At 38.8% G+C, this 13,334-nt stretch overlaps 1 protein-coding gene across 1 annotated transcript; it reads left to right on the top strand.

The window, feature by feature from the left end:
* The first annotated feature begins 8,525 nt into the window (after positions 1-8,525).
* LOC140150049 (uncharacterized) lies at positions 8,526-12,015 on the top strand. Its single transcript, XM_072172054.1, is given in 5 exon segments — positions 8,526-11,145; positions 11,148-11,295; positions 11,453-11,606; positions 11,688-11,775; positions 11,778-12,015. Coding segments are annotated over 5 exon segments (3,078 nt in total). The 3' UTR covers positions 11,846-12,015.
* Positions 12,016-13,334: the final 1,319 nt, after the last annotated feature.

Below are 13,334 nucleotides of genomic sequence, written 5' to 3'. Positions count from 1 at the left end.
GGGAATATAAGGAAATTGATCAAGTGAATTGTTTCATATAAAAGATGAAGATCAAGGATGTGGCGGATGAGATTTGTCATTGATTTTCCATAAAAACTCGAGGATCAAGGATTTTATGTGAATATTAGGAAATGGATAAAGTGAATCGTTTCATATAAAAGATGAAGATCAAGGATGTGGCGGATGAGATTTGTCATTGATTTTCTATAAAAACTCGAGGATCAAGGATGTTATGTGAATATTAGGCATGTTAGGAAATTGTTAAAGTGAATCGTTTCATATAAAAAGATCAAGGATGTGGCGGATGAGATTTGTCATTGATGTCCTATAAAAACTCGAAGATCAAGGATGTAATGTGAATATTAGGAAATTGATAAAGTGAATCGTTTCATATAAAAAGATGAATATCAAGGATGTGGCGGATGAGATTTGTCATTGATTTTCTATAAAAACTCGAGGATCAAGGATGTTATGTGAATATTAGGCATGTTAGGAAATTGTTAAAGTGAATCGTTTCATATAAAAAGATCAAGGATGTGGCAAATGAGATTTGAAATTGATGTCCTATAAAAATCGAAGATCAAGGATGTAATATGGATATTAGGAAATTGATCAAGTTAATCGTATCAGATAAAAAGATGAAGATCAAGGATGAGGCGGATGAGATTTGTCATTGGTGTCCTATAAGAACTCGAAGATCAAGGATGTAATGTGAATATTAGGAAATTGTTAAAGTGAATCCTTTCATATAAAAAGATGAAGATCAAGGATGTGGCAGATGTGATTTGTCATTGAAACTCGAAGATCCAGGATGTAATGGGAATATTAGGAAATTGATAAAGTGAATCGTTTCATATAAAAGATGAAGATCAAGGATGTGGCGGATGAGATTTGTCATTGATTTTCTATAAAAACTCGAGGATCAAGGATGTTATGTGAATATTAGGCATGTTAGGAAATTGTTAAAGTGAATCGTTTCATATAAAAAGATCTAGGATGTGGCGGATGAGATTTGTCATTGGTGTCCTACAAAAACTCGAAGATCAAGGATGTAATGTGAATATTAGGAAATTGATAAAGTGAATCGTTTCATATAAAAAGATGAAGATCAAGGATGTGGCGGATGAATTTCCTAATATTCCCATTACATCCTTGATCTTCGAGTTTTTAAAGGACATCAATGACAAATCACATCCGCTACATCCTTGATCTTCATCTTTATATATGAAACGATTCACTTTAACAATTTCCTAATATTCACATTACATCCTTGATCTTCGAGTTATAGGACACCAATGACAAATCTCATCCACCTCATCTTTGATCTTCATCTTTTTATCTGATATAGAATATTAGGAAATAGAATATTAGGAAATTGTTAAAGTGAATCGTTTAATATAAAAAGATGAAGATCAAGGATGTGGCAGATGTGATTTGTCATTGAAACTCGAAGATCAAGGATGTAATGGGAATATTAGGAAATTGATAAAGTGAATCGTTTCATATAAAAAGATGAAGATCAAGGATGTAGCGGATGTGATTTGTCATTGATGTCCTTTAAAAACTCGAAGATCAAGGATGTAATGGGAATATAAGGAAATTGATAAAGTGAATTGTTTCATATAAAAAGATGAAGATCAAGGATGTGGCGGATGAGATTTGTCATTGATTTTCTATAAAAACTCGAGGATCAAGGATGTTATGTGAATATTAGGAAATTGATAAAGTGAATCGTTTCATATAAAAAGATGAAGATCAAGGATGTGGCGGATGAATTTCCTAATATTCCCATACATTGATCTTCGAGTTTTTAAAGGACATCAATGATTGATCACATCCGTTACATCTGATCTTCATCTTTTTTGAAAAAACAACTAATATTCATTACATCCTTGATCTTCGAGTTCTTATAGGACACCAATGACATATCTCATCCACCTCATCCTTGATCTTCATCTTTTTATCTGATATAGAATATTAGGAAATATAGAATATTAGGAAATTGTTAAAGTGAATCGTTTCATATAAAAAGATGAAGATCAAGGATGTGGCAGATGTGATTTGTCATTGAAACTCGAAGATCAAGGATGTAATGGGAATATTAGGAAATTGATAAAGTGAATCGTTTCATATAAAAAGATGAAGATCAAGGATGTAGCGGATGTGATTTGTCATTGATGTCCTTTAAAAACTCGAAGATCAAGGATGTAATGGGAATATTAGGAAATTGATAAAGTGAATCGTTTCATATAAAAAGATGAAGATCAAGGATGTAGCGGATGTGATTTGTCATTGATGTCCTTTAAAAACTCGAAGATCAAGGATGTAATGTGAATATTAGGAAATTGTTAAAGTGAATCCTTTCATATAAAAGATGAAGATCAAGGATGTGGCCGATGAGATTTGTCATTGATTTTCTATAAAAACTCGAGGATCAAGGATGTTATGTGAATATTAGGCATGTTAGGACATTGTTAAAGTCATCCTTTCATATAAAAAAGATCAAGGATGTGGCGGATGAGATTTGTCATTGGTGTCCTATAAAAACTCGAAGATCAAGGATGTGATGTGATGGGAATATAAGGAAATTGATAAAGTGAATTGTTTCATATAAAAAGATGAAGATCAAGGATGTGGCAGATGTGATTTGTCATTGAAACTCGAAGATCAAGGATGTAATGGGAATATTAGGAAATTGATATAATGAATCGTTTCATATAAAAAGATGAAGATCAAGGATGTAGCGGGTGTGATTTGTCATTGATGTCCTTTAAAAACTCGAAGATCAAGGATGTAATGGGAATATTAGGAAATTGATAAAGTGAATCGTTTCATATTAAAAGATGAAGATCAAGGATGTGGCGGATGAGATTTGTCATTGATTTTCCATAAAAACTCGAGGATCAAGGATTTTATGTGAATATTAGGCATGTTAGGAAATTGTTAAAGTGAATCGTTTCATATAAAAAGATCAAGGATGTGGCGGATGAGATTTGTCATTGGTGTCCTATAAAAACTCGAAGATCAAGGATGTAATGTGAATATTAGGAAATTGATAAAGTGAATCGTTTCATATAAAAGATGAAGATCAAGGATGTGGCGGATGAGATTTGTCATTGATTTTCTATAAAAACTCGAGGATCAAGGATGTTATGTGAATATTAGGCATGTTAGGAAATTGTTAAAGTGAATCGTTTCATATAAAAAGATCAAGGATGTGGCGGATGAGATTTGTCATTGGTGTCCTATAAAAACTCGAAGATCAAGGATGTAATGTGAATATTAGGAAATTGATAAAGTGAATCGTTTCATATAAAAAGATGAAGATCAAGGATGTGGCGGATGAATTTCCTAATATTCCATTACATCCTTGATCTTCGAGTTTCAATGACAAATCTCATCCACCTCATCTTTGATCTTCATCTTTTTATATGAAACGATATTAGGAAATATAGAATATTAGGAAATTGTTAAAGTGAATCGTTTCATATAAAAGATGAAGATCAAGGATGTGGCAGATGTGATTTGTCATTGAAACTCGAAGATCAAGGATGTAATGGGACTATTAGGAAATTGATAAAATGAATCGTTTCATATAAAAAGATGAAGATCAAGGATGTAGCGGATGTGATTTGTCATTGATGTCCTTTAAAAACTCGAAGATCAAGGATGTAATGGGAATATTAGGAAATTGATAAAGTGAATCGTTTCATATAAAAAGATGAAGATCAAGGATGTGGCAGATGTGATTTGTCATTGAAACTCAAAGATCAAGGATGTAATGGGAATATTAGGAAATTGATAAAATGAATCGTTTCATATAAAAAGATGAAGATCAAGGATGTGGCGGATGAGATTTGTCATTGATTTTCTATCAAAACTCGAGGATCAAGGATGTAATGGGAATATTAGGCATGTTAGGAAATTGTTAAAGTGAATCGTTTCATATAAAAAGATGAAGATCAAGGATGTGGCAGATGTGATTTGTCATTGAAACTCGAAGATCAAGGATGTAATGGGAATATTAGGAAATGGATAAAATGAATCGTTTCATATAAAAAGATGAAGATCAAGGATGTGGCGGATGAGATTTGTCATTTATTTTCTATAGAAACTCGAGGATCAAGGATTTTATGTGAATATTAGGCATGTTAGGAAATTGTTAAAGTGAATCGTTTCATAATAATAAAAAGATCAAGGATGTGGGGGATGAGATTTGTCATTGGTGTCCTATAAAAACTCGAAGATGAATTTCCTAATATTCCCATACATTGATCTTCGAGTTTTTAAAGGACATCAATGACAAATCACATCCGCTACATCCTTGATCTTCATCTTTATATATGAAACGATTCACTTTAACAATTTCCTAATATTCCCATTACATCCTTGATCTTCGAGTTCTTATAGGACACCAATGACAAATCTCATCCTCATCATCCTTGATCTTCATCTTTTTATCTGATACGATTAACTTCAAAAATTTCCTAATATCCATATTACATCCTTGATCTTCGAATTTTTATAGGACATCAATGACAAATCTCATTTGCCACATCCTTGATCTTAATATTCACATAACATCCTTGATCCTCGAGTTTTTATAGGACACCAATGACAAATCTCATCCGCCACATCCTTGATTTTTTTATATGAAACGATTCACTTTAACAAATACCTAACATGCCTATAAAACTCGAGGATCAAGGATGTTATGTGAATATTAGGCATGTTAGGAAATTGTTTAAGTGAATCGTTTCATATAGAAAGATCAAGGAGCAATTTAAGCTTACTTATAGCTTAGCATTGACTTGGTTGTTCACATCCCCCCCCCCAATCGTTTCTATATTAATCGTGCAACAATTTGTTGCTCCTCATGAAACTTACAACTATAAACTCTGATCAAATTGTGCATTGTTCTGATAACATCCTAGTCTTTTCATTTTTAGGAACTATAATAAATCACGGGTTGCACGTCCGGTCAGCGTAAGTTTACAAATTCAGTGCCACTTTTACAAGGTAAACTGGTCGTCTTTGGCAAGATTCATATAATACCAGTACCACTAGCAATTCAACTCGCTGATAGATGTATATAGGCTTATTCGGCACCTCGGTACCATTTGTCTCGAGCTATCTTCAGTAGATAGCAAAAACTAACATCAGATTATATCAAAAATCAGCCGACTGGTCTCACACACCACAAGTGTAGGCCTATATGAACGACCATACCATTGAAATTAAAGCAGAATTTAAACATACAGGCGCAATCTATTTTTAATTTATGCTCATCGTCCTACGGCTTAGCTAGGCACATGACGTGTAGGCCTAGTTACTTGCGCGCGTCTACTGTAGATGTGTAGGCCTATTGATCATTGATGAAGTAGTGCATTGCTCACATTAATTGTAGGTCTATGTGTGAACTAATATGTTGTTTGATATCAAAAATAAACTAGTTAAATTAACCATTTACTACTGATAATAAAAACGGGAATAAAATGCAGTATTCAAAATATTATATTAAAGAATGTCCCATCGTAACATTTGTAGCTGTTCCCCCTGGTAAGTTGTGTGTTTCTTGTCAGGGAGAGCTCATACATACCTCTGCGAACTCAGTGCACACAAGAAATGTCTCCAATGCAGACAGGTGTTGTCAACATGCTTTATACTGTTCCACTTCTGCAAGGATTATCTATTCTAGCGTTCTACTTTAATTATATTAATCCAACTGAAGTGTACTGGAAGATGAGCAATTAACAAAGCCTCAATTGATGTGAATATTTTAATGTCAACAATGTACCCTTTATGACAAGAGTGATGCCCACAGGGCCAAAAATTTACAATTTGCCAGGGGGGATAGCTACTAACCAAAAGTGGGTTAAACAAAGTTTCCCTTGTGAGGATATTAATTACTGATACATAAATGAATGAATGAATAAATTGTTGAATGAATGAATGAATGATAACCATATAATCAAATGAATCGATCTGTTAAAATAAAATAAAATAAAATAAAATAAAATAAAATAAAATAAAATAAAATAAAATAAAATAAAATAAAATAAAATAAATAAATAAATGTTGATAATGATCATTTTGACAAAAGCATTCGTATAATATGATGGACATGCCGACGAAGAAAATAATCGTATCCAATAGCGCGTTTTGCGCAGGTCCTAGGCCTACTGGACATTATTGGAATGTAACATCAAATTTAATATACCAAAAGATGAAAAAGTAGGGAACATCCACCATCTACACAACTCATAACACCAATAAAAACCTTTGACATTGGGCCTACACACACACATACACAGACAAGCAAACAAACAAACAAACAAACAAAATCATCATTTTACATTTTGCAGAAACACAGATAAATGTCAACATGCGATACGGTATTTTGTTTGCACCTAAATAGCATTGCTGTAGTACTAGTGAGCCAGTAGTGAGCCATCATCAAGCGCGTCGACGTCAGGGCGCGGTTTGCGCGTGAAAAAATGGTTTAAGTTTACGCGTACGCATTACACATGTGATACGCACTTCATTGACAACATTGTCAGGGCCGCGACACTCCGGCACTTGTTGGAAGACATCTAGTACAGCAGACAGTACATGTACAATGTGATTCTTTCATTTATAATTAGGATTACGTCATTGACAGAGCTTGTTTATTTGTTCATTAGAATGATTGACAGCGGTGGGCGGACTTATACTCTAAAAATGTGATTTTCGCATAAATTATAGGTCACTAGGTCAATTTGGACCGTCTCCTCCTCAGACCTCTATGTAGGACTCTATGGTATCTTCTCATTACACGATCGTAGTAAGACTTGGCCGGCGACGACGCTTGCGAATTGCATGTCTTCAACTGCTGTATAGCATGGTATAGGCAGTTTGTACAGAGTGTCGCTTCTCTATCTCTTTTTCTCGGACATTGTCGCCTAACGACAATCAAAACACTCGCGGACAGCAGTTTTTTAAATTCGGCACTTGTTCTGTTCATCTTCTAGCCAGAGTTGTGACGACACTGAGATTTTGCCGTGTCACCTATTTACGCCTTTATTTTACCAAAAGAAAATGTGTCTTATTGCTCTATTTTGTGAAAAAGGAGGAATTTCTACTTGGCATTCCCTGAGATCTTACAAGTACCCGCTCTCATTGTCAGTGACAGTCAGTCTTTCGACCGTGCCGTAGGTCTACTCCATAAAAAAGTAAGTTTCACTAGGATAATTTGGTGATTTGTTTTTATTGATAAAATTGCAAAGAAGTTCAGTTGTAACTATGCTAGTTTTGTTGAATTGAAATATTCACATCGATATTTTTATTTTGAAAAACAATAGGAACAGTCCCTGGCGTAGTTTTGGTCCGCGAGATCATACAAAAAGTTGTTGGTCGCCCATCCATACAGCAGCTGACCATGCACATGATGCACGATCATGACGATCCACTCAACATGCTCAATGTTGACGCTGGTCAGCTGGCGTAGCCAGCACTTTTTCAGAGGGTGGTCGTAGGTGGCGGGGGACAGGAGAGGCAAGTTTCAAAGTGAAATGGGCTGTCCCCCTTTTCCCCCGGCCCCCTTGGCTACGGTGTTGGCGATATGTAGTGGCGCTCTGGTAGCAATTAATTTCGAGTTGTTATGCCGGTGTGCTCCAGAAACTTAAACATAGTGAGAAATTTTTTTCATATTTTGAACAAAGCTGCTTTGAAGATAGAAAAATTACATCACAGGAGATAGAGGAAACAAACTTCAACACGAGTAAAAATAAAAAATGAAGGATTAGGGGATGTGTGTACCGCGCATGACCAATATGGCGCAGTTTTAATCTCTCCCGCAAAATTTGTGTTTCTCCCTCAAATTGCGTGGTTTTCTCCATCGAATTTGCATCTCTGGTGTTTTACCTTCATCACCAAACGTGACTCATGACCTGTCATGTTCAGATTTTTCCATCATCTGTCGTAAAATCCATCCTTCATATGCAGCTCATCAGCCACCAATACGAGACTGCCGAATTCGGAAGACATTCATAGTAGTCCCTTGCGATCGAGTGTCGCTGTCAATGCTGTAGTACAGGTAGGGCAATATTGTTGCCAATGTTTATGTCTGTTGGTGAGAGACTGGACTGTATCCTTGTTACCAATCCTTGCTACCAACCCTTACTACCTACCAACCCTGCTACCAATCCTTATGCACCAATCCTACGTTGTTTATGTTGTTACCGGTTACCATTGGTTACCAATCCTGCTTGTGTGAATGTTTACCAATCCTTGTTACATGTATTATGCTTGTTGTACATACCAATGCTTGTATCCCGCCACCCTTTATCTGCCTGCCGTGTGTTCCCTTAATCCTTGCATGCTCACCCTCCATCCTTCAACACCCTCCATCCATCAAACATGTCTATTGTCATGTAGTTTGTGTGTGTGTGTGTGTGTCGTGCATGCTTGCATCCCACCTGCATGCTTGAGAAGTTATGGGACAACTGGATCAAACTGTTAGATAAAGTGAGCAGCAAAAGCTCATTATGCTCATGTACTACGTATGTTCTGTTTTCTGCAAGCCATTTGTTGCTCTTAAACGCCATGAACTTGTATGCTTACGATATACTTGTGTACCGGTATGTTTATCTTATGAGACAATAGACACTGATATTATTGATAAATCACATGACCCATGTATTAAGATCCAATCATGCTGTATGTATCCTGTACATACGTATCCTGTGTATACGGCTATCTTTTCCTCCATCACTCTGAGTTGGATCACACTTAAAGTCATCCTGCTGATCCAAACAACAGCCCTACTTCTGATCATCAGGGCTGGCGACGTTGAGCGAAACCCAGGACCTAGGCAACCAAAGTATCCCTGTGGCGAATGTCACAAAGCCTGCACAGACTACAAAGGTGCAAAAGCGAGCATTCTTTGCGATGAATGCAGCACGTGGTTTCATGTCGAATGTGTTCATATAAGTGAAACAGTGTTAGCAAGCCTTGCCAGATCAGATCTCCCATGGGAGTGCACCAACTGTGGTTTACCCAACGTCTCAGCAAGCCTATTCGACTCTACCACCTTAGACAATAGCTTGTCTGAATCTGATGTTTTTGAGAGCACTAAGAGGAGCTTATCAACCAGCAGCAGCAGCTCTTCCGAACCAGGGTCACCAAATGCCCAGTCCTCGCCATCAAAGACATCTATGCACAGCAGCAGCAAACCTAGCAACAGCACTACCAATCTTCGTTCGCTTACTATAAACTTTCAAAGCATCTATAGAAAGAAGGAAGTGCTATGGAGTCTAATTGATGCTGTGAAACCTGACGTTATATCCGGTTGTGAAACCTGGCTTAAACCAGCTATAACTCATGGAGAAATCCTTCCTCCAGACTACAAATTATACCGTAAAGATCGCCACGATGGATACGGTGGAGTTCTTCTTGCTGTTCATTCCAGCCTTACCAGCTATCAACTTGAAACCAACTCTGATGCTGAATTTGTGGCTGCTAAAATCCTGAATGATAAAGAGAAACCTCTGGTCATTGGCGCCTTGTACCGGCCAACCAACAACAGCCAAGAATACATAGACTCTCTAAACAAGACCATTGAAGATCTTTGGTTGTCAAACCCTGAATGTGCAATCTGGATTAGTGGCGATATCAATCTGCCTGATATCGAATGGTCTACTGACCAAGTGATCGGCCATCAATATCCAAAAAGCCTCAATGAGTCATTCCTGCAGACACTGTCACGTACTGGACTTGAACAGCTCGTCGACTTCCCCACAAGAGGTGACAACACTCTTGACATCGTAATCACCAACCGGCCTTCATTGGTCAACCGATGTGAAGGAATGCCAGGTCTAAGTGACCATGACATTGTTTACGTGGACTTGAATATCCAAGCAAGTCGGTCCAAACCAGTCAAGCGCAAGATTTACCTCTGGAAACGTGCTGACCTTGACGCAATCCACTCTGCCACTAAAACCTGGGCAGATAGCTTCGTCTCAAGATACTCCACCTCCACTCCAGTTGAAATACTTGCTACTGAAGTTGAAGATCAGCTTGAGAAGATCCTAAACGAGTATGTGCCATCAAAACTCAGCTCTTCAAGATTCAGCCAACCGTGGTTCTCAACTTCCACCAAGAGAATCTGCCGTAGAAAGCATCGTGCCTTTAGAAAGGCGAAAAAGACAAATAAAGACAGAGACTGGCGTCGCTTCAGGAGACTTAAGAAGCAAGCTCAAACAACATGCCGGCAAGTTTACAGCCAATATCTCACCAACATCATATGCAGTGAACCAGGTGGAAACAAACGTCTTGGTGCGCTAATCAAAGCCAAGCGCTGCGACCAAACAGGAACTGCTCCGCTTAGAGATGGCAACATCCTCCACAGCGATCCAAAGACCAAAGCAAGCATCCTGAACCGCCACTTTGCATCTGTATTCACTGATGACAAGTCAACCACCCTGCCAGACCTTGGACCTAGCCCACATCCTTCAATGGATAGAATCACAGTCAACATTCAAGGTGTCATCAAGCTTCTCCAGAACTTGAAACCCCACAAGGCCACAGGTCCAGATGGAATTCCGGCAAGACTTCTCAGAGAAACGGCAGTGGAAATTGCTCCTGCAATCACCTTACTTTTCCAAGCTTCTTTGGATCAAGGCAAAGTACCAGCTTCTTGGAAAAAAGCATCCGTCGTTCCGATCTTCAAGAAAGGGAACCGCTCCTTAGCTGCCAACTACAGACCTATTTCTCTGACATCCATCCTGTGCAAGCTCTGCGAGCATATTCTCCACCATGCTATGATTGGTCACTTTTCCAAGCACCCAATTCTGACAGATGCACAACATGGCTTTCGGAAGAAGAGATCGTGTGATACACAACTCATCCTCACCCTCCAAGACCTGGCTAAATGCATTGACGAGAAAGGCCAGACTGACCTGATATTGCTGGATTTCGCCAAAGCATTCGACAAGGTGTCCCACAAGCTGTTTCTACATAAGATCAAGCACTATGGAATCCATGACAACACGATCCACTGGGTACAAGACTTCCTTAGTGGCAGGACCCAGAAAGTGCTCGTAGATGGGCAAAGCAGCAGCGAAATCGGAGTAACATCAGGTGTTCCACAAGGCAGTGTACTCGGCCCCTCTTGTTTCTGGCCTTTATAAATGACCTTCCAGCCAGTACCAGAAGCTCGGTCACCCGCCTCTTTGCAGATGACTGTGTCCTGTACAGACGTATCACAACGAGTCAAGACACCAAACTTCTTCAGGACGACCTAGATGCATTGCAGGAGTGGGAACGCACTTGGCTAATGCAATTCCATCCATCCAAGTGCCAGGTAATCCATGTCACCAACAAAAAGAAAGCCTATCACCACTGCCTACAACATCCACGGCGTAACCCTAGAAGAGGTGTCCTCTGCAAAGTACTTGGGTCTGAACATCGACAGCAAACTCAACTTTAACACTCATGTTGACATCGTCACCAAGAAAGCCAATGGAACCCGTGCCTTCCTTGGACGTAACTTCCATCGCTGCAGCAGGAAAATCAAGGAGGCTACATACAACACCTATGTAAGACCAATTGTAGAATACGCTGCAGTGGCCTGGGATCCCCACACCCAGCGCAACATCAAAAAGGTGTAACAAGTCCAAAGAAGTAGTGCGCGATTCGTCACCAGCCAGTATGATCGTAGGACCAGCGTCACCTCACTTCTTAATGAGCTCAAATGGCCGTCACTCCAATCTAGACGTCGTCAAGCCAGACTCGCCATGCTGTACAAAATAAGGTACAATCTGGTCGACATCAACTGGGAGCAACATCTAACCGTAGCAACATCTAACACCAGAGGACATGCTTCCAGATTCTGGACACCATACTGCAGCTCCCAGACTTACTTGGCTTCCTTCTTCCCACACACCAGCAGAGAATGGAACGCCCTCAGGAAGGACCCAGGAGACTTCACCTCGCTCGATGCCTTCAAGGCAGCATTGAGCGAAGTCTCCATGTAACCAGCCGGCATCCTTCCGGTTTTTTTTTATCGCACATCACCTTGTATATATTTTGCACCTGATTCTACCTGCAGCCATATTCGTCATAGCAGGTACGCACAACTGCAGTGTGAATATATTCAGTTCCTGAAGCACACACTTACCAAGAAGAAGAAGAAGAAGAATGCAAACCGGGCCCGACGTTGCATGCTTAACTTCGGTGATCGGACGAGAACCGGTGTACTACGTGGTATGGCCGTAGACATCTGAAGCTGCGATTTAAGCTTACTTATAGCTTAGCATTGACTTGGTTGTTCACCTTTCCCCCCAATCGTTTCTATATTAATCGTGCAACAATTTGTTGCTCCTCATGAAACTTACAACTATAAACTCTAATCAAATTGTGCATTGTTCTGATAACATCCTAGTCTTTTCATTTTTAGGAACTATAATAAATCACGGGTTGCACGTCCGGTCAGCATAAGTTTACAAATTCAGTGCCACTTTTACAAGGTAAACTGGTCGTCTTTGGCAAGATACAGCCGATTTAATACCGGTAACCGATTCACATAATACTAGTACCACTTGCAATTCAACTCGCTGATAGATGTATATAGGCTTATTCGGCACCTCGGTACCATTTGTCTCGCTCGAGCTATCTTCAGTAGATAGCAAAAACTAACATCAGATTATATCAAAAATCAGCCGACTGGTCTCACACACCACAAGTGTAGGCCTATATGAACGACCATACCATTGAAATTAAAGCAGAATTTAAACATACAGGTGCAATCTATTTCTAATTTATGCTCATCATCCTACGGCTTAGCTAGGCACATGACGTGTAGGCCTAGTTACTTGCGCGCGTCTACTGTAGATGTGTAGGCCTATTGATCATCGATGAAGTAGTGCATTGCTCACATTAATTGTAGGTCTATGTGTGAACTAATATGTTGTTTGATATCAAAATAAACTTGTTAAATTAACCATTTACTACTACTAATAAAAACGGGAATAAAATGCAGTGCACAAAATATTATATTATAGAATGTCCCACCGTAACATTTGTAGCTGTTCCCCCTGGCAAGTTGTGTGTTTCTTGTCAGGGAGAGCTCATACATATACCTCTGCGAACTCAGTGCACACAAGAAATGTCTCTAATGCAGACAGGTGTTGTCAACATGCTTTATACTGTTCCACTTCTGCAAGGATTATCTATTCTAGCGTTCTACTTTAATTATATTAATCCAACTGAAGTGTACTGGAAGATGAGAAATTAACAAAGCCTCAATTGATGTGAATATTTTAATGTCAACAATGTACCCTTTATGACAAGAGTGG

Source organism: Amphiura filiformis, chromosome 4, assembly GCF_039555335.1.
Source record: "Amphiura filiformis chromosome 4, Afil_fr2py, whole genome shotgun sequence".
NCBI classification, from domain to species: Eukaryota; Metazoa; Echinodermata; class Ophiuroidea; order Amphilepidida; family Amphiuridae; genus Amphiura; species Amphiura filiformis.
The sequence above is the reverse complement of the archived record's forward strand: the minus strand, read 5'-3'. Positions and strand labels throughout refer to the sequence as shown.